Here is a 23,137-nt window from a genome sequence, read left to right as displayed (position 1 = left end):
TCTCTGTGTAGCCTTAGCTGTCCTGGACTCACTTTGTAGACCAGGCTGGCCTCGAACTCACAGAGATCCGCCTACCTCTGCCTCCCAAGTGCTGGGATTAAAGGCGTGCGCCACCACCGCCCAGCCATTCACAGAACCTGAAGCTCACAGACTGGCATTCCAGTAAGTGCTGGGAGTCTTCCTGCTCCACCCTACCTATCTCTGAGGTCATGGACGCACACAGCCCATCTAGCACTTCCATGGCTGTTCGCGGGCCAGATATCATTCTCACGCAGCAAGCGCTTTACCTCCTGACGCATCTCTTCAGCCCCTGAAAGGCTCTTACAGCTCTTATGAGTGTGTTTCCCACCAATCTCCACTTCATTACTATTAGGTGTCTACTCCACCCCTGCAGGGTGCTGTTCTCCTACTGTGGTTATAATTGCCAATACGCTGCCTGAAAGAACCATCTTTTTTCTATACGTACTAGTTTCCAAGAGACCTCCATTATCAGAAAGACCTGAGAGCCAGAGAATTAAATGAGATTTTATGCAATACAAGATGAGGTACGAGTGATATTATTAGATAAATATTCAGTGCCCTGAGAACTTCATATTTCTTCAACAGCTATTTGAAGTTTACTCTCAGCCAAGCTGCTGAATGTTAAGGAAATAATAAAACAGGCCTTTACCTCAGAGGCCTCAGTCCAGCCTGAAGCCCTGTCTTTATCTTAAAGAATTCCTTTCTAGGGCTGGACATGGTGGTGCACACTTTTAATCCCAGCACTTGGGAGGTGGGATTCTGTGAGTTTGAGGCAACCCAAATCTGCACAACAAGTCCCAAACCAGTCAGAGCTACACAGTGATACCCTATCTCAAAACACCTCCCCTAAAGTCCTTTTCTTAATGTCACAATCACTGATTATTTTACCAAGTTAAAACAAATACCCAAAAAGGCATATAGCTATCACCATCCACTCCTCTTCATTGACAATGAACACACCATTTAAAAGTGCACAGTTCATATATTTTAAGCAAATATAAACAGATATTAGAATATTTTAAAAGTCAAGTTAAAATTAAATAATAGCCTAGCTCCATGCACAGCTATGTGAAATAATTTGTATTTGGATAAATATTGACAAGGATTATAGAAAGATGTGATAGCCACTGCTCTGTACTCTATTGCCATGCTAAAAATATAGAGAACATTTTCCTATTTAAAACGTCCTCTGAATATGTTGACATAACAATTAAAAACACTTTATTGCATTGCTTGTTTAATTTTTGTCTCTACCACTGAACTATAAGCTTTGTGAAGAGAAGGCAGCACCTCCTGTGTCCAGCCTCGTCACACCAGTTTCTATGGGATAGTCCATAGAAGAATAAGTGAAACCTCAAAATAAATAATCCCAAGAAGAGGAGAGGAGTTGGACCAGTTAAAACAATCAAAAGGCTCTTTGTGTCTATTTCTAAAATTTAACTACAAGAAAAACTAAATTAACTCATTGAAGAGTCTCTAAGGGCACTTTCTTCTTTCCAAGATCCTGGTCAGTTCTTTGTTCCTAGGGCTTAAAGCGAGATATCTAGGAGGTATCCAGGAAAGCAGGGAGTCCCCAAGGTTTCCAAAGAACTTAGAAATCTTTTCCCTTCCTCCAAAATTTATCTGTAGCTCCCAAAGCTTTCCATATAACTATAGCTGGAATTCATTGGAGAAAGGAGGGTATAGCAAGAAGGACTATGTGGGGTAAAAAAGGCAGGAAAAAATACATCAACAGAAAATACTCCTTTTAGTGGAAAGTTAAGTCTGACACCACCCTGAGTTCTAAGATATAAACTTATAGTATAAGAAAGGCGAACTGCTTTAAAGAAACTGTGTTCTTGAGTGAAAATTCCCTTTCCTGACAACTTAAAATCAGTCTGAAATATACCAGAGGCAACAGAAGGAGTTCTAAGTTTAAAAAGTATTACAAGAATTAACAAACACACAAGGAAAAGAGACAGTCCTCAAGTGAGTTTTCAATCAACCTACGCAACACCTGTCACAAACCATACAGGCTCTTTCCAGCTTAGGCAGCTTTTATCTGAACTTGATGCTTCCACGCAAGAGCATCATCAGTTGACGAATGCAGAGCTCAGAATGCAGCTGGGCTGCAGAGAACAGGGGACGTGAAGGAGGAAAGGGTACACAGCAGGGGCTAAATTTTAGCTAAATTATAGCAACTTCAAGAAAATCACAAACTTTCTGAGTCTTAGTTTCCCAAAAAGAAAACTGTACTCATTTTTTTCAAGATTAGATAATGATTAAATAAAACAATACACAAAGTCAATGTATATGGCAAATTATAACGCTTCTCTCACATATGTAACCTGTTACAGAGTCACAATGTCCTTCCAGGGTCAGCTGAGAGCATTTTTTTTTTCAACTAAAACTGCATAGTTCATCTCGACAGTGCAATAAATCAGTCACATTCCACTTTGGCAAATCAAATAATAATTTATGTGTCCACAAGTTAACTTTCTACTTAAGAAAGTAGCTAAGAAAAATTATTCATATTTTCCCATCATCTTAGTGTGAAGAATTCCCTAATTCCATTTACAGAAATTTTTGTTTTTATAGTTCTTTCTATAGAAATGCCAAAAATATGAAAACTACTGCCAATAACCATTATAACTCATAGTTGAGCTCGGCTTAACTCTACCTGCTGGAAACTAACTGATAAGAATAGAAATGCCAACAGCACTTTGGCCTACATTTCCCAAGAAACTGGTAATTCAAGTTTTTAATATCACTTCTAATCACCAAAATTTCTCCCAATTTTAGCACCTAAAAATCTTCCCAAGTGGCAGTAAACCTACGCCTCATGGTGCAACAGGGAGCTTTATGAGTGAGCTGGAGGTACCAGGAAGTGTTCTGAGTAAGGAAGGTGGGCAGAGATGTGCAACGCTGGGAACCAGGCAAAAGATGAGTGGAAAGAAGTTTGACCTTGAAGCTTACCTTTCCCCCACGGGAAGACAGCCATTTGCAGAATGGTTTCCTGACCACCATTCTCAGTGTTAATAGATCTTGGGTTATACACCAGTGGGGGCGGGCAGGGTATTCTGCAAGGGGTTCTGAAATCAAACTTGGAAAGCTCAGAGGCAAAACAAACAACACAGTCTTTTGTTCCTTAGGAATCTGAATATAGGTCCTAGTTTCAGGACCCTTCTCGAGCTCAGCAAATGAGCTCCCAGATGACGACTTGAGTTTTTATCCTCACACAACAATGCCTCCCACTCAGGAACAGCCTGAAGCCAAAATTTGTTCCACCTGTGAGCCTGGGCTGCCTAAAAACACTGAGGAGGTGGTCTCAGCTCCTGTAAACATGGCAGCCTCTGTTGTGTGGAGAAAGAAAGCTTATTGCCTTCGAGATGCCTTTGGTGGTAATGCAGTCCCCACAGCGGGTAACTGACCACTAAGTCGAAAGTCCTCCAGCTTTTTCTGCTTCCTGTGAAGTGAGAACCCAACTTTTAAAACATCCCCTAATGATTAGCAGATAAGGGGCTTTTGCTTTGGTAAGTCAGGGTTTGAGGGATCAGTGCCAAATTCACCAGTTTTCGTAGTCCATGTTACAAAGCAGGAGGGCACAAATTATGTCTAACATTTCCTCTGAAAACATGACGTTAATTTTATGTTGCTACTATGAAGAAATCAATATATCTGACTGATTATGAGCTGTGCCCGTGTGGTGGCTTAAATAAGTTTGGCCCCTACAGACTCATGCATTTGAACACTTCACCCATAGACAGTGGCACTATTAGGAAGTGTGGCCTTGTTGGGGTAGGCATGGTCTTGCTGGAGGAAGTGCATCACTGTGGGGGTGGGCTTTGAGGTCTCCTAAGCTCAAGCTCCAACGAGTGTGGAAACCAGTCTCCTGGCTTTCTTCAGATCAAGATGCAGAACTCTTGGCTCTTCCAGCACCATGTCTACCTGCATGCTGCCATGATGATAATGGACTAAACCTCTGAAACTGTAAGCTAGTCCCAATTAAATGTTTGCCTTTATGAAAGTTGTCTTGCTCATGGTGTCTCTTCACAACAATGAAAACCCAAACTAAGACAGTCCGTTTACATGTTTCCTAGAATAGGGATATTTAAATATCTGAAAAAAAATATGTGTGTGTGTATATATATGTATATATGTGTATATATACATACATATGTACACATATATATTAGCACATATGTATATGAAATGAGGCATGTAAGATAGGTGATATCCAGATTAACAAAACTGTTGTTACTTAGCCACACTAATCAGTAAGGTGTCTGTGTATTCACTGATATATATTCTGTATTTAGTAAACTTAAAATTTCTGCTTCACCTAATGAACTGAATTCTGCATATTGACTGGCATAACCTCTAGTGTTAAAGTTCAGATACCTCCTTTGGTGACCAGTTGGCAGCTACAGGAAGTCCTCAGGCAACCTATCATCATAACACCACAGAAAATGAGACCTGGAAATACTGTGAAATAAGCAAAAGAAATTCCTTTTTTGGTTTTGTTTTACATTTATAACCTAAATCCAAACTCAAAAATACAATCACTCTTATAAAATTTCTTCTATAAAGAATTTTTAGTATTAGTAAGTCTAAAGGTTAATAGGTTAATCTATGAATTATTCCGAAATAATGTATCTTTAAAAAACTCACAAAAATGATTTCTTCTTGGTAATTCTATTATTCCTATAAAGCACCTATGAATATTCTTTCAAGTGATAACATTAAAATATTGACACTTACGTTTTCAGTGTTACTGATAACCAGCTTAATCACTCAAGAGTTGCTGATGAGTAAGTTAGAGTGTATACATGGGTTCCCACAGATCTAAATAATGGATAGGTGTAGATGTATGGTACACATACCTGGACCTGCGTGTTTTGTTTTATACTTTCAATGTGAGAGAAAATATTTGGGGAAGAAAGAATATTCCATACAATTTATCGCACTGGAAAATAAGACATCATATATCAATTTTGTCTCAGAAAATATGTTCATCTCAGGAAGAGGCTCCAGTTCCTATGGCAAATGTCCATGGGCAAAGAATGGGAGGGAGAAGGAGGGAGGGGCCTGGGGAGGTGGCTCAGTGGTTAAGAGCATTGGTTGCTCTTCCATAGGACCTTGGTTCAATTCCCAGCACCCGTGCTCACAAGTATAACTCCAGTTTCAGGGGACCTGATGCCTTCATCTGGGTTCTGCAAGCACTGAGTGCACACACTGCAGACACACATGCAGGCAAAACACATAAAAAAAATTTTTCACTTTTCCCCACAGCTCTAATTAGAATCAGTATCTTTGCTATGAGGAAACTATTCTCCAGAATTCTTACTCCTTATAACTAGAAAAGCTGCCTGTAATGATACTTAAGAAGATGTTAAATGGAAAATTCTTTTACTATCTACTCCACATTCCCCCAGTTGCTACAGTCTCCACCCATACAACATACTGAAACCCACTGTGTGTACTAGACCATCAAAACTCTCTGAGACGTCATGAAGAAAGCACTTTAGGTATCTTAACTGGAAGCTTAAGTGTGAGGAAATGGATGCTTAGAACTATCACCTTGTTGTGGCCTGAATTAAACTGCTCTGAGCTTTGCAATAACCACCTTCCAAAAGAATAAGATAAAACAGCTCCTCGCTAGCTTTTTAATATCAGAATCAAGCAATTCTACAAGAAAATTCTCAGCTAACACCATATGATTTGGAAAATAAAGAAGTCCATGAAGTGGCTTGAACAGTTGAAGTTTTGTCTACATAACATGTACTTCCAACCAGAACAGCCAGTCACTTAGTTCGAAGATGCCTGAGACTCAGTCCAGGAAGCCTGTAGAAATGCACACAGAATAAAATTCAAAGACTTGGAACTTAGTCCTGATGCAGTAACTTGCAGGCTGTGGGGCATCAGGTAGTCATCTTAACCTCCTTAGAGAAAAGTAAAGGATTAAACAAATGTGGCAGCATTCAAATGTAAGTATAAAGATTCTAAAAATTAGCCAGTTTAAAAGCATCTTCCTAGCCAGGCAGTGGTGGTGCATGCCTTTAAAACCAGCACTTGGGAGGCAGATGCAGGTGGACCTCTGAGTTCTAGGGCAGCCAAGGCTACACAGAGAAACCCTCTATCAAACAAACAAACAAACAAAATCATCTTCCTTGGGCACTGTTATAAAGCAAGGTGTGGTGATACATGCCTGTGATGCCAGCACTCGAGGTGGCAGAGGCAGGCAGATGTCTGTGAGTTCAAGACCAGCCTGGTCTACAAAGTGATTCAAGGTTACACAGAGAAAGCATGCCCTAAAAAAAAAAAAAAAAAAAAAAAAAAAGCAAGCAAACAAACAAAAACACACAAATAGTTGGTATTTTTGTAGTCTATATGCAACAAACCAAAAGGAAATTTATTTCAACTTATTCTCCTAAGAACCCTCTAAAATATATTGTATTTCCTCTTTACAAATGAAGGGTATAAAGAAGGAATGAAATATTCACCTGGTTTTGTTCCTTCTCTAAAGCTGTTTTGGTGCTATATAAACCTGTATACAAACAACATGACTTGAGTTGAAGACTCCCGTAACACCGCTGCAGTGAGCTATTGTCTTTAAAGTGCTACAAAAATCTACCTATCATGGTGGAATATGCCAGTCATGATGGCAGGCATTTCCAAAGTTCATTTCAACTGATCCTTCTAAGAACTCTCTGAAATAGATTCTATTTCCTCTTTTAAAGAATGAGTAGCCGGGCGGTGGTAGTGCATGCCTTTAATCCCAGCACTCGGGAGGCAGAGACAGGTGGATCGCTGTGAGTTCGAGGCCAGCCTGGTCTACAAAGTGAATCCAGGACAGCCAAGGCTACACAGAGAGACCCTGTCTCGAAAAACTAAAAAAACAAAACAAAACAAAAGATGAGTAATACAGAGAAGGAATAAAATACCCAGTGTCAGGGCAGCTGGCACAGCTCAGCAGTAGTTACTTAACATATGCAAGGCCCTAGAACCACAAAAATATATAATGATGATGATGATGAAGACGAAGATGAAGAAGGAGAAGAAGAAGAAGAAGAAGAAGAAGAAGAAGAAGAAGAAGAAGAAGAAGAAGAAGAAAAGAGAAAGCTGCCCCACCTCAGTCATGTTTCTGTATCACAGACATGGGCATGTCTGCATGAGAAGTATGGGACAGGATTATCTGTTGGAGAGAGCGTGATGGCTAGGAGCATGGGTACAGGGGCTAGACTCTTGGGCCTAAGCCTACAAGCTTTAGTTCCTCCATTTATAAGATTAGGTTGTAACAGAAATCTACTTCATAACATAGTAAATAAGCTAATACTTCTACATAAGGCAGTTTCTGACTGACACGTTGTATATGGCTGAATACATCCTGTATTATTATTTCTCTGCACAAACCCTTCAGGGCAGTTGACCTAAATCTGCATCCCAGACTCGTCATTATTATACTTTTGCTTTTATTCTTGCTCTTCTTTTAACTGAAATACTTCTCACTAATCAAAACCCCACTCATCCTTCAAATTTCAGATAAAATCTGTCCCTTCTTTGAAACATCTTCTGACCTTCGGTCCACAGCCATTTTCTTCCTTCTCTGAGCAACTCTTTAAACTGCCAAGGGATTCAAATTTTAAAAATCACTCAATTTCAAGAAATTAATTTGCAAGGACCTTGGAAGACAGAAGAGCTCACATTTCTAAATTTTTAAATAGAAACTGAGGACCCAAGAATTGCCTACAGTGGTGACACTAGTTTTGTTTTCCTTGAGATTCCACAAAAGTTCTCAGAACCCATACACGCACATACGTGCGCGCGCGCTCCCTCCCCCCTCCCCCCTCTCTCTCATGTTTTTACCAAGTATTTTAGTGGCTTTCATAGTAGCTAATATGCTAGACTTAAGAGTTGCTTGTTCATTCTCTTTCGTTGGAACCCTGTGTGAGAGAACACACAGCATTTTAGACATTAAATTCTCAACAACAGTTATTCATCAGGAGGAGACAGGGACTAGGAACCATCCTGTATTGTTATGTGTCCCTAGAGTCACATCGCCAGACTCAAATGTGAAAGGACTCAGTCTTCTTTGAAAGCCCCAGCCTCTTTGTAAAAGATTAAATCAAGCTGAAGCTATTGAAGAAAAATGGTTAGGCCCCTTACAAAGAAGCAGACATGTTTATATCCTGGAAAAATGAATTTCATTTGTTCCTGAAGAACTGGAATGGGAGTTTTGCCCCTTACCATTCTTTCTTTCAGAAGACAGAAAGACAAGAGCCATAGTAAGAAAGGCTCGAGTACATAGTCAGCTCTGGGTCCCAGAGAAGCAGAAAATGTGAAGCCATTCTCTGAGAGGTGCATAGAAACATTTCACTTCACCAGAGAGGTGGCTTAGACACGGAACAAGCTTATCAACAGACAAGCTAAGGAAGAGTATGGGGTGCAGATATCAAGCATTAACAATTGATGCTTTTTATAGCACTTTACAGTTTATAAAAATGTTTATAAATATAACCAGGTGTGGTACTTCAGGCCTGTAATTGTAGACACATGGAAAGCTGAGGCAGGATGGCAAATTCAAGGCCTTCATGGACTACAGAATGAGTTCAAGCTCAGCCTTGAGCTGCTTAGAAAGATTCTATCTCAAACTGAAAGAGAGCCGAAGATTAACATTCGGTGGGCAAGCACTTACCTAGCATACCTGAGGTTCTAGGTTTAATCCATAGTACTGTGAAAATGAATAATTCATTAATCATTGATTAGCCATCTTGGTTAGTGTGGCTGATGTTTGTTTTTCATATTTATAAGAAACAAAAAGAGTGATTTTGCTCATCATTGATAACTTTACGAGTTTTTAATGAATCACTGGTCAATTCTTCAGTTGATTATTAAAAGCCATCTTTGTTCTACCTACACTTAAATAAAACTTATAGTCATTAGATCAAAGGTAGCAGCAGATACCCGGCAGAAGGGCTGAATGTTCTAGAGTCAATACCCTGGACCACACACCTTAAGCCTTCTTTTTTGTTGTTTTTTTTGTTTTTGTTTTGTTTTTCTAGACAGGGTTTCTCTGTGTAGCCTTGACTGTCCTGGACTCACTTTGTAGACCAAGCTGGCTTCGAACTCACAGCAATCCGCCTTCCTCTGCATCCCAAGTGCTGGGATTAAAGGCATGCACCACCACCACCTGGCTACCTTAAGCCTTCTTGATCACCAACACTAGACTCTCACTGAAACTATGAGTGAATCAAAGAAGGACACATGGTGGCTGAGCTTGGGGAGCCCCATGGCTCAACTGTTGTCAGGACCAACTTAATCAACATGCCCAACCAACACTGTCCCTGATTCTTGTGGTCTTGTCCATGTTTGACACACTCGTCATGAATTCTTTCTGCCTGAGTTTTATAAGTATGCCTTCTGTGTGAAGTCTACTGACAGGAAGATAATGAGCAATATGATTGGCCCAGGCCTGCGCCTCTACTACAAAGTGCCTGAACACTGGTTCGCTGATTTTTAGCATCCTTATGATCATTATCTGAGTCACTATTGTCTCCACCACCTCTGTGGAAGTCTTTGAAGCCATTTCACATAGGATACCACATTCTAAGTTTTAGTCTTACCATGTGCTCTGCCATTCACAGCTGCCCCTCCTCTTGGCTGAGGCCCAACCCTTTATACCACACATGCAAATATTACTCTCACACATCTGTCTACAGATTCAATCAAATGCACAGGGGGACAACTGTTTTGTTTTGTTTTAACATTACAGTCATTTCCTTCAAGGGAATCCCAGAACTGTTGAAGGTAGGGAGATGAGAAAGACAGGCAGATCTGGCATTTCACCCTTAAAAGTGTGTATGTAGGACAGGCAAGGCCCCTAAAATACACTGTTACAACATGAAGGCCACAGCTACTAATACATTCTATTCAAGATGTTTGTTAAGTGAGTGGATTATAACTGCTCCTGCTGTACTGGGGGAACTGCCAGCTGTGTGAAATGATGAATACAGTGATGTGTTCCTCTAGCACAACCATTTCAGTACATGGGTATCACATAACATCAACTCTGTAACCTTGGCAAGCCTTGCACTTGTAATTCTCCTCCCTCAGCCTCCCACTAGCTGGGATCACAGGCCTGCACCACCAGCCCTGGCTACATACCGAAAAATCTTCTTAGAATTGTAAAGTGATAGAAGTGTTAAAGCTTTACTGTTAAATAAAACATCATAATACAGTGGGTTAACTATTATAAGAGGTAAATAAGCATATTGATTAACAAATTGAAAAAAATTTAAGGAAGGATTAACTATAGCTCTGTATCTAGAGAAACCAATAATTGAATTTTTATTATTATATATACTTCAAAAATGTTTTATTATATGTATTTAAGATATACAGTATGCTATGTGATACCTATACAGTAAAATGTTTATGGTAATATAATAAATTACATATATTTTTAGTTACCAAGAAGAGTTATATTATTAGTTTATCAAAAATCTTAAATAGAATACACTAGTAACCGAGCCTGCAGTTGTGCAGTATTTTTTTTGCCCTTCTCATCCTACATATTTTTACTTTGTGTCCTTTTCTTTTGAAGGCCAAATATATAGGGAGAATAAAACAGTTGGTGGCAGGTCAAAGAATATAGAGCAACCACTGACACAGAATTAGGTCTTACTTGTTCAGAACTACCTAGGCAGTGGCAAGGGGAAAGAAAAGCCTTTCTAGCAGTGCAGTGGTAATATAAATGCGCATAAATGATAACACGAGGCCATGGCACATTTGGTTAATTCAAGCAGTGCAGCATGGCTACATCAAATAGGTAGGGAGTGGAAAAAAAGGTAAGCCTAAAGAAGCAAGCAAAGTCAGATCAGATCTTGAAAGTTTGTTGTGTAGTTTTGGTTTTGGTTTGTTTGTTTTGTTGTTGATTATTTTTCAAAAACAATGCTATTTTGGCTCTCCAAAATTCTGTCCTATCAGTATACAGTTTATAACTAATTTGTTCCTTTTTGAGTGAAATAAATATACTGTTTGTGATAGTTTTGAATAATCCTTGTAGATCAGCAAATTAAACCACTCCCACACTCCCAGTAAGCAGGAAGCTCCTAAGAGCTATTTGGAGAAGGCACACAAGGCTTTGGTAAGAACACAGGCAAAGCAATAACACATGGGAACTAATTCTCCAAAGAAAGAAATAAGTAGCTTAGATGGCCCAAGACTGGAGTTTTACATTCAGGGAAAGGTTTCTGGATGAAGCAAGAAGAGGATTAGCTTAAGAAAAATGGCCCCTTGAAAGCCAAGTGACAAGATAGTTAAGTAAGAGGAATTTGAGCCTGTATTTTATTTCGTTTGCCTTCACTCAATTAGAACTGATATGGACCAGATAATGTGTCCCACTGGTGTGGGTTGCCATAGCTTTCACAATCAGAACTAAAACCTCTAAAGATGGTTGATTTCTGGAGTTTGAAAATTAGTAGTTATCTCTCATCATACAAGCAATCTAAAGCTTATATGTGAAGAGAAAAATGGTTGACCTCAACACAATAATGTAAGTGTCTCTGGTGGTTTGAATGAGAATGGCCCCGTAGTCATAGATTTGAATACTTCTTTGGTCACCAGGGAGAGAGAGACACTGTTTGAAAGGATTAGGAGGTAATGCCTAGTTGGAGGAAATGTGTCACTGAGGGAAGACTTTGAAGTTTTAAAAAGCACATTCCAAGCCCAGAGTCTCTCTCCTCCTGCTGCCTGAAGATCTAGACGTAGAACTCTCAGCTACCTCACACCATGTCTGCTTGCACACTGCCATGCTTCCCGCCATGGTGATAACGGACTAAACCTCTGAAACTGTAAGCCGGCCCCAATGAAATGTTTTCCTTTATAAGAGTTGCCATAGTCATGGGGTCACTTCACAGCAATAGAACACTGACTAGCACAATGTGTAATCCCAGAATAATTCTCAATTGACAATGTGCCCTTCTATCCTTTTTTTCAATATCCCAGTCTTTTTCTGCTCAACTCAGTATGGCAATGATTGATTTACTTCAAAGCATGCGAGGCCATTATGTTGTATTGGCTATAAAAATTAAGAAAATACTAAGCCTATGCTCAAAGAGCTCAGTCTACAGGTGGAAGCAGACAAACAGATATTACGTTGTATCTAGGGATAAAGATATTCACAGACTTGGGCTAGCCAGATGACTCAGCAAATAAAAAGCCTTTGCCACCAATGCTGACAACCTGACTTTGATCCTTAGAACCTACATAGTGGAAGGAGAGAACCAACTCTAGCACTTGTCCTCTGACCTCCACGTATAAACTATGACACACGCACACACAATGTGGGGCCAGGGGAGAGATCCTCCATAGAGGATATAAAGATGCCAAATTACCAACAAAGTCTAGGAAATTGGAAAAGACTGTTTAGAAAAGTAGATACCTGTCTCAATCTCAAAACAGAAATGTGGATTTGGTCAAGCAACAAAATGAAAGAGCAAAAGTAATTACAACAGGAGTTAACAGCTGAATACAAATAAGAAGGAATGCCATAATCTCTGTACAGATTTGCAAACACTTTAGAATGACTGGGAAATGGAGATTGGAAATGGCTGGAAGGAGGCAGGGAACAAAGAGGTCAGGCCACAGGAAGACCATCAACAGGGCGTAAGAAGCTACTGAAGGGGTTAAGCAAAGGACTAGACATGCCATTTACATTTAAATAGCTATTTACACTTAAAAAGCTCTTCAAGTTATTAAGTAGAAACAATGAAGAGACTTGCAAAGGTTCCAGGTAGAAGTTAAAGAGGCTTTGAGGTAATAACCCGTTGTTGTGGTGGTTTGAATGAGAATGGCTCCTATAAGCTTATGTTGGAATGCTTGGTCCTCAATTGGTAGAACTCTTTGGGAAGGATTAGGAGGTGTGGCCTTTCTGGAGCTGTGTCACTGGGGGGTAAGCTTTGAGAGTTCAAAAGACTTGCACCATTCCCAGTATGTCTCTCTGCCTCCTGCTTGTGCATCAAGAACATTAGCAGATGTAGTGGTGCATGACTTTAATGCCAGCACTCCTGAAGGAAGAACATGAGGATCTCTGTGAGTCCCAGGATGAACAGGACTAAATAGGAAGACCCAGTCTCAAAACAAACAAACAAACAAACAACAACAAAGATATGAGCTCTCAGCTGTTTCTGCCATCATGTCTTTGCTCTACCATCATAGACTCTAACACTCTGAAACCATAAGGCTGATTAAACCCTCTCTTTTGTAAGTTGCCTTAGTCATGGTGTCTCATCACAGCAATAGAAAAGAAACTAAGACACTGTGTATCTCTAAGTAGAATATGAGATGAACTGAGACAGAGGGAAGAGAGAAGAAATTCAATATTGGACCAAATGACCTTGAGTTGCCTTTAACCACCTCGATGGAAATGTCAAGCAGGCCACTGAACCAATTTCTGGTTAAAGGTTAAAGGGAAGGGGGGCTGATTACATTTAGGAAGGGACATCTTGAGAATAGATGAACCAGTGAGAAAATGTCAAATGGAAAAAGAGAATGACCAGAAAACAGTCCCCTAAGAAACAGCTGCATCTAATGAAAAAAAGCAAAGGAATCTTAAGAAGACAGCAAAGAAAACAGTGTTCTGAGGCCAGGGGCCTGTTAAAAAGAAGATAAACACTGTCAAACATCAATGAATCACACCCTCACTAGGTTTTAGCAGTTCAGTACCCGAGCAAGAACAAATTTCACCAGTACATCCAGTAACTGTGGATAAGAACAATTACAGGACAAGGAAATAGACACAAAAGAGTCTCACTTCCAAAAGAGTTGATTAAGAGCTCAAAGATAGTTTGCTTGCCTGTTTGTTTGTTTTTCTTGTTTCTTTATAACCAACAGAAGACACACTCACTAGAAGATGGGAGTAAAGAAGAGAGAAGGAATGGGAGTAAAGAAAGAATAGGAAAAGAAGAATAGGAGAAATAAGAAAGGAAGGAAAGTAACAGGGCTTTTTAAATAGGCAGAACTTTCCTCCTCTGAGAGGAGAGTGAGGAAAATAAATGTTAAGAAATACATAAACCAAGAGCATTCCAGACAAAGGCAGGTGAACAGCAACATCACGGGATCCTTCCTTTAAGTCCAGGGCAGGCGCAGGGAGAAGGCGATGCATAGAATGGTGGAAGTGACCACGAGAACACCAAAAGCAGTCTGAAAAGGCATGCTGCAGCTTACAGAGGAAGACCGTGAGCATACCAAGCAGCGTATTAGAGAACACCAAGCAGGGACTAAATGACTGGAGCTGAGTATGCTTTGTTTGTTTGTTTGTTTTATTGCTCATAAACACTTGGAAAGCAATATGAACAATGGACTGGATAGGAGAAAGAATATAAGTAACATTTTCTAAATACATCTGCATATGTCTCTCTTCTTTCATTTCCCTCTTAAGCCCCTGTTTTACCATTTATGTAGTCCTGTCCCTAAATTAAGACAAACAAATCAAATAAATAATGCTACTTCCTAACAAAATAAATAAATAAATTTTTAAAAATTACCTGAGCCTGTAAAATGGCTCATTGGGTAAAAATGACGTATGCTTCACGCCTGACCCCTGCAGCTACATCTCTAGCAACCAATATGAGAGAAACTTCCCATAATCATCCTTTAACTTCCACAAGTACACTGTGGCATAAGCATACGCACACATGCACATATCCACGCACACACAAATAAAGAGTAAATAAACAAATAGGATTTAAGAAGCAGCTAGTCCTGTGCAGTGACACATGCCTACCTATGATCCCACGATGCAGACACTTAGGCTGGAGGATCAGGAGTTCGAGACCTGCCTGAACTACAAGAGCGAGTCAGACCCAGCCTGGACTACCAGATAAACCACTAACCAGAAACACTGGAAGAGAATAACAGGTGGAACCTGGAGCTCCCTGGCCAGAGAGTCTTGGTGATCCTGGGAGTTCAGGGTTCAGTGAGAGATCTTGTCTCAAAAAACAAGGTAGAGAGAGTCATAGGGTCAGATAACAACATTGACCTCTGGCCTACATACATACATACACACACATGTGCACAGGTGCATGTATACATATAAATGTGTATATAGGCATATACTACACACATACATGTATATATGTGAGCATTTATATAAGCATATACTACACACACATACATGGGGATGGAAGTTAGTGTCCAAACAGGTTGGATACCTACAACTGAAAACAGGGGTGTATGAAGCAATAGCACAAGTGGCTCTTCGTCGTTTACAAAATGCCTCAAGACCTTATTTATTTCTCGCAACAGCAGTTGAAATATATACATTCTCACAACAGCATTTTGAAATGTACACATTGTTATGTCCATCTTTCAGATAAAGAAACTAATTTTGTCTGTTTTATTCCAGGATCCAGAACAGTGTCTGGCATATAATAGGTCCACACTGAAAAGTTATCAAATAAGAGAAAAGGAAAGCTGAAGCAGTTATGTAATTCTGATAGTCATATTGTTAATGGCAGGGTCAGAGCTCAATGCTAGGTTGTCTGGTCCTCAATCCTGTGTCTTCACTGCCTCAGGCTGATAAGGAAAAAGAGGTAAGGGGTCTGAACATAATGTTAATTTACTTTACAAACATCTGTAAGGTGGTTAAAATTTCCCAGATGGCTCTTGTGAAGAGAGAAATACCAAAGTTGGTATGGCCTCCTACTCTTAAACACATAAGCATGTCTGGAGTTCAGACATCTGTGTTATTTACTCACTTTATTGTCTCCATAGGTAACCTGCCCTGTTCTCAGCTACCTCTTCCTGCTGTACTGAAACAATAACGGGAGGAATAGCTCCTCAACCATCGTGTCCTCTGAAGTGGTAGTATTGTAGCCTTTTGGTCTTTAATGGCAACTCCATGGGAAGAACAAAGGAATACAATGCAACCCACTGTGACAGACAATGTCCCAATATTTATTTATTTATTATTTATTTCTAGAGAGCCACACATGGTGGGGTTGCGATGAAGCAGGTGGAAATAGAGAGAGCCCTCCAACCTGTAAACCACAGTACTTAAACATGTCCTCACTGCACACAGTAGACATGGCTCTAAAAGCCCTGTGTATAACCTCGTTTTGTAAATGCAGTAATATCAAAAACAGCGAGTGGTTACTACTTAAATGAACCATATGTTACATTTTATTGCGAAATAAACCATCTTTATATATGAAAAGTATTTATAAGTGGGTATGGTAGTTCTCATCTGTAAGTAATCTTGGATAGGCCAGAGCAGTAAGATAGGACAGGGTTCCTGAAGAGGGGGTCATCATTATAACACAAGTCCTAAGAACAACAGCGGGTTTTTAGTTTTTTATGACTAGGTCTTCAAGAGTTGCTTTCAGCAATTTTAGAATGACCTATGCTGAAACATCACTATCCCACTAACAGTATGATTTCTGCCCTTGCTATTATGTGATATGCTTAAGTGCTCCTAACAACTGCTCAATGGCTCTTTAAAAGATTAAAGATATAAAGGGGGCTGGAGAGGTTGCTCAGCCGTTAAGAACACTTCCTGCTTTTGCAGAGGACTCAAGGTGGGTTCCCCGCACCTACACCAGGCAGCTCACAACAACCTGTATCTTCAGACTCAAAGAGTTTGATGGCCTCTTCTGTCCTCCTTCGGCACCTACACAAATATGGTATATATATATACACATAAATAAATATAAAAATAAAGCTTTAAAAAAGAATTGAAGGAGATATTAAAAGATTTTTTTTTTCAGAAAAGGTGAGATATCTCAGCAGGTTAAGATACTTGCCACCAAGCCTGATAATCCAATCCCCAGGGTCCAGATGGTAGAAAGAGAGAACTGACTTCAGGAAGGTGTCCTCTGCCCTTCCACTGGGTGCCATGGCAAGTGCACGGTCTCTCTTTCCCTCCCTCCCTCCCTCTCTGACAGAAACAATAAATGCACATTTAAAGCATTTTTAAGGAGAAAAGAGTCTTACCTGGAGGATGTCCTTAATAGTAATTTTTTTTTTTTTTTTTTTTTTTTTTTTTTTTTTGGTTTTTCGAGACAGGGTTTCTCTTTGTAGCCTTGACTGTCCTGGACTCGCTTTGTAGACCAGGCTGGCCTCGAACTCACAGCGATCCTCCTGCCTCTGCCTCCCAAGTGCTGGGATTAAAGGCGTGCGCCACCACGCCCGGCTCTTAATAGTAATTTAAGAAAAAAAATATCATAAAAATTCTGAAAGAAGTGAGTCCTATTGCCCATTTTGTTCTTAATTCTTTTTTAAGATTTGTTTTGTGTGTGTATGTGTTGGAGGGAAGTGGAAGGGAGCAGTGAGAGTGCCTGTGGAGGCCAGATGATGGCACTGAATCCTCTGGAGCTGGAGTGGTTGTGAGCTGCCTGGCGTGAGTGCTGGGATTTGAACTCGGGTCCTCTGGAAGAAGAGCAGGTGCTCTTTACTGCGAGGCCATCTCTCCAGCTCTTTGTCCTTCAACCTTTAGCCTTCAATGGATTGTTTCATTGCTCTAGGCTGAATGATTATTTAGTTTCTTTCAAGTTTAAATGCTGCTATGAGTATAAGCTCAAAAGCCTCCACCAACAGTTGAGAGAACTGAGAATAGAAATGAAAGGATGTAAGAAGTTAGAGGCTGAAATCACAAATCCTGGTTCTGGTTATGTCAGTTACTAGCCTAATAACCTTAAGGAAGTCACTTACCTTCTTCAAACCAAATTTTTCCTGTTCGCAAATATCCCAAATGACCATATTTCAGCTATAATACCCTAGAAGGTTAAAGTGCAAATTATTGTTGCTATAAACAATGAAATTCTATTTTTAAAAAACTTTATGTTCCTTCTAATTAGGAATAGGAGACATAATATCTGTCAAAAAATAAAACCTGAACTTTCTTGGAATTCCACGCCCACCTGAGGTGTAATCCAAAGACTTCCCTAGCGCCACTCCTGAACACTGATCCAAACAGACTCCGTATCTTTCATTCCCCTCTTCTTAATAAAAAATGCTCAAATGCTAGCTATTAAAAATCAAAAAGTCTGAGCCTGGCATGGTGGTGCATGCCTTTAATCCCAGCACTCAGGAGGAAGAAGCAGGTGGATCTCTGAGTTCAAGGCCAGCCTGATCTACAAAGTGAGTTCCAGGACCTCTTCGTGGGCTTTTTTTTTTTTTTTTTTTTTTTTAATTTTGCTATGGACTAGGCCATACCCTCTTCTCTTAAGTCAAGTTTCTTCAAAGCTCAGTTTGAGATCACTTCTTTTTTTTTCCCCTCTAGGTCTGTTCCTTCCTTCTTTTACATGGCGTCTCATTGGCTTGAACTCAAAACAATCCTCTTGCCTCCGCTTCTTGAGTGCTAAGATGGCAGGTGTGAGCCATGGCCCAGACCAGCCAGTCATTCTTTTACCACACAGTGGTCACAAAGAGCAGATGACAATTTTAGAACTCAGTATAAGATCTTGTATATAGTGATTGCTCAATAAATGACAGTAGTTGTCATGTTGCCGCACTAACAGCACTAGTCTCGTGTTCTTCAGTTCAGTGTGCTTCAGATTTGATTATGAGATCCTTGTTTAAATGCAAAATATGTTGCAGTGGGCAGAAAACAGGACCTGAGACTGTTATTCAAGATGCTTCCAGTAGATGCAAATGCCATTGATCCAAGGGGCCATACTCTGAATACCAGAAGTAGACCTTAGTAGGCTTTTTTTTTTTAATGTGTATTTATCTTATCTACTGAGCTGGATAGTAAGCGTACCCTATAAAGATATTTAATAAACATCTGTTGACTTATTGTATCTGCTGTTTCTAGATGGTCAAGAATGCTTGTGCCACAGTGATTTTCAAATCAAGTGCTGAAATAATGCCAGTAGGAAGTGTTTACTTGACCACTGGAGTCACAGGTGCTTGCGTGCATGGAGGCAGGGGAGCACCTGGTGGAAAACTTAACCTCTTCATCAGTGAGGATGTGACTGAAGAAGCAGAGGTGTGTCAAGTGGCCTCCTTCGCTATAATAAAGCATGAAGATCATAAAGTACAATCTTAACTGCACTTCAAATATAGCTATGAACCCTAAGTAAGACATGCATTTGGGGCAATACAAAAGCTATAACAAATAACACACACACATACGCACGCATACACACACACACGATTGATTTCATTTTTTTAGTGGCATACATATTTTTCAGTAAACTTTTGGTGTGCAATTAAGCCAAAGCTCTCGGGCTATGTTAAAATTTCAAGGAAAAGAAAGACATACTCTCCAATTTTCTCATGAGCCAAGGTAGAAGTCAGGGCTCCAAATCACACTGCCCACAATTACACTGATAAGAAATTCAAAGGGATCTTCTGTATATTAACAGTGACGTGAGAAGATGTTTTAAGCTTTTCTTTCACATCCGAAATTATTTAGATGCTTGTTTAAAAAAAAAAAAAAAAAAACTCTTTATGTCAGCGTCCTTTAATTCAGACGGGACCAATACTCCTAGGTTCTACTGGGATATTGCATTCTTCCTACTCAGGCACCATAAAAATGGCATTGGGTATATATAACACCTGATTACTCAATTCTGCCTAGATAGCTTAAACTGTGAGACAAATTATTTAAATTAGCCTTGAGGAAAAAAAAAGCACCCTTGTAAGTTACTGTGCTTGTCATAAGCAGCCACCTGCTCCTTAATTCAGAGACCTTTCAATAAAAGCACTCATCAGTAGTTAACTGAGCTGTCTTAAACAAATGTAGACATGCTAGAAGATGAGAAAATTCTTGGGCTTGCTATTGACTACAAATACACAGAAGCACAGAACTAGCATCAAGTCCCTGACTCAAACTTAGCTTAAGGGTTTTAATAAATCAATGTTACTACACCAGAGAAAATCATAAAGCAGTTGAGAGTCAGCCCACAGGAAAGCGAATCCTATTACTTCGATCAGAAGTCTAGTCTCTAGGGCAAAGCAGGTTCTCCGGTTTATCCCGGCTCTCTTCCTAGGAAATAATCCTATTCAAGGAGAATTTCAAATCTCACACCCCTCATTTCTAACTAAACAGACTCAACTGCAAGCCTCATCACACTCATATGGACACTGATCTACCTACCTGTGGGTCTCTAACTAGCAATTAGAAGCAAGCAAATGGCTTCTGCAGTGGGGTGAGAGACCAGGACAACACTCAAAAGAATCAGAAGCTCGCCTGGAAAAGGGAAGCATCAATGTCAGCCTCGGTCCTCCCCACTTCCTGGCTCTTCTTTAATGATTCATTTTTAAGCGCTCACCAATATCTCTAGATGTCACCAATTTCTTTAATAATCTTAACCAATAACTCTAGATTCCTTTTGTTAACTGTCTCAGGCTATCTATTGTGTCACCCAAATTAGTGTGGGTTTTCCCAAAGGCCCCCAACATTGTCTAACCCCTAAAAAGGAAGTGTATTATTACTACTGATCACAGTAACATTCTAATAACAAGACAGTACTGTCGGGTGGCAGCAGTGAAGCCAGTCTTAGCGTCACCGTGTTACTAGCTGTATGGCTGTAAACTCACCACTTACCTTTTTCTAAGCCTTAGTTTTGTGGTGAAAACGTAATGGAATATCACATCAAGAGTCCTGACCAGAAAGTTGGACATACGATGGGGTGCTTAAACAGAATGCAGTTACCTTCCTTCCCTCCTGAATAAACACTTGTTGATTTGAACGGAGACTCATCCCAGAGGCACTATTACCATGCCTTCCCCATTGCCCTCTTGCTGGTGGGTACCTTTTAAAATTTTTCTGATAAAGGTCTTGTGCACCCTGGTATCTTGAAAAATAAAGACCAACCACACAAAGCACCCAAAGGAAATGATTCCATCATGCCAACAGCAGCCAGTAGGAGGACACACATCTCCAGGTGTACATCTCCTTTCCACCAGCTCACGCCAGCACTCCCTCTCTCCCTCCAAGTCTCTCGATGAAGGCATGGCAGAAAAAGCAAAACAGGAAATCTGCTAAAAGAGGAATGAACATCTCTGGGGTCCCTGTTCCTTCCTCTGGGGAAGAACCCTCAGATCCAAGCATCAATCACCTCAAGCCTTTAAGAAAAACAAAACAAACAGAAACCCTTCCTCGAATTCCTAAGGAAAAGGCACCTTAGATTCCTGGCCTTTTCATGTCTTCAGACTCACCAGTCAGCCCACCATCCACTATCTCTTAAGTCAGCTTCCTGCTGCATCAAAGGAGCCACTCTTCATTAATTAGTCTTCAGTGGACCTCGTTCGTGTATTTCTCAACTAAACCTAACACCTTCTCCAATCTTCCCCAATCCCTGTATCTCTTTAAAAAGAAAAAGAAAAAGCATTCTTTAAGTTTCCCCCCTTACTGCATTACGGCCAATCATTTTATTTGTGCCTTTTAACAATCTGTAATATTTTACCTAGGTCTTCATCATTCAGCTAGGAAAAAGCCACCATCATTTAGACAGACAGACAGACAGACAGACAGACACACACACACACACACACACACACACACACACACACACACAGAGAGAGAGAGAGAGAGAGATTTGAAAAACATACATCCCCTCCTCGCTGCACATATGCAATAATCTCATCATTTTGAAACAGATGCCAATCACACTGAGTTAGCACATCTGTGATCTAACCCACCTTGATGTCAGTACAGGACACCAGCTTTCAAAGGTAAACACTATTTTCCACTCCAATTCACTCCAAGCCCTGCAGCCCAGGGTCATTTTTTGGTGGCCTTTATTTTAATGGTCATCTGGGGCCATTTTCACCTTGGCTGGTATGTGTCTGAACTGTTAAGTCTGCCCCTTCCAAAAGTATTTTTTTTTTCTTGTTTTGCTTTTGTTTTTTATAGTTCTTTGAAGATGATGTTGTACAACCTGTTTTGATCATAGTCACCCTCCCTCCCCCAACTCTTCTCAGATCCATCCCCCTTTCCCTTCCCACTTTATGGTGTCCCCACCATCACCATCAGAGCCAGTGTGTGTTGCCCAAACAGTCTTGGCTGTGTGGCCTTCCTCTGGAGCTTGGTGGACTTATCACTATTTTTAAGCCCCACGGGTGCTTAATGTAGTAGCAGGCTCTGCTGCCAGCCTGGAGACCACCGAGCCATTCACCTCTGGGAGGTCGATGCCTACCCTCACCCCTCCCACACACGACCACCTGCTCTTCCCGGATGTTCTCCCGGGTGACCTCGAGGGTCCATCTTCACACCCTGTCCCCGGCGGACCCCGCAGGGGCCTACCAGTCGGTTTGCGGCTCGTCGACCACCAGCAGCACCTTGGCCTTCCTGGAAGCTGCCGAAGGCGCGGGCGCGTCCACCAGGCCGGCGGAGGCGGCCGTCTGCTTCACGGCTTGCGACAGCGAGCTGAAGAAGCTGCTGCCCACCGACGGCGTCGGCGCGGGCTGCGGCGCGGGCTGCGGTGCAGGTGCCTGGGCGGGTGGCGGCCTGCGCTCGGGGCTGGGCGAGGCAGCAGAGGTAGCCGCGGACGCCGGAGCGGCACCGGGGCCGGGGGCGGGCGGGGGCTGCTGCGGCTCCGGGCGCTGAAGGTCAGTCATGTAGCCATTGGGCAGGTTGGCGATGAAGCTGCTGTCCGACAGCCGGCGCCTCAGGAAGTTCATCATCTGGCTTGAGGGGCTGTGAGCGCTCGAGGCGGCGGGCCAGACAGCGCCGGAAGGACGGCGCGGGGCGACCAAAGGTGGTCCGCGGCTCCGGAGCCCAGCAGACAGCCGCGGCGCTCTGGGTCTGAGGAGCAAGCCTGCAAAGCAAGAGAGCGGTGGGCGGTGCTGAGGGCGTGGCTAGTTCTGGCCCTGCCCCTCGCCGCAGAGCCGGCTCCGCCCCCGCCTACTCGCTTGGGCCCCGCCTTCAGGCTCTGTCGTACGTGGAGGGGGAGAACCTGGCCTCCAGCCACCAGAGCATGACTGTGTGGGAACCAGGCGCCCTCGCCGAATGGAAGCCGAGAGTCCCCCACCACCACCTTCATGCTTTGGAGAGGAGAGTCGTGTCCCAGTTGGAGGCGAAGATACCACCCTCACGCCCTTTAGGTTGAAGAGAGGCGTCAGCTTCCCTACCCTGAGGTGAGAGGAAACAGCTACCTTGCTAGGGCACGTGTACGCGCGCGCGCGCGCA

At 41.5% G+C, this 23,137-nt stretch overlaps 1 protein-coding gene across 1 annotated transcript in view; it reads right to left on the bottom strand.

The window, feature by feature from the left end:
- Syn2 (synapsin II) overlaps positions 1-22,780 on the bottom strand; it is a 132,645-nt gene extending 109,865 nt beyond the window's left edge. Inside the window, exon 1 of the mRNA XM_051155111.1 lies at positions 22,253-22,780. Within this exon, the coding sequence (XP_051011068.1) occupies positions 22,253-22,632 (380 nt within the window). The 5' untranslated portion in view covers positions 22,633-22,780. The remainder of the gene's footprint in view (positions 1-22,252) is intronic.
- Between the last annotated feature and the right edge of the window lie 357 nt (positions 22,781-23,137).

The sequence above is a fragment of the Acomys russatus genome, chromosome 13 (genome assembly GCF_903995435.1).
Source record: "Acomys russatus chromosome 13, mAcoRus1.1, whole genome shotgun sequence".
NCBI classification, from domain to species: domain Eukaryota; kingdom Metazoa; phylum Chordata; class Mammalia; order Rodentia; family Muridae; genus Acomys; species Acomys russatus.
This window is presented reverse-complemented; position numbering and strand designations above follow the sequence as displayed.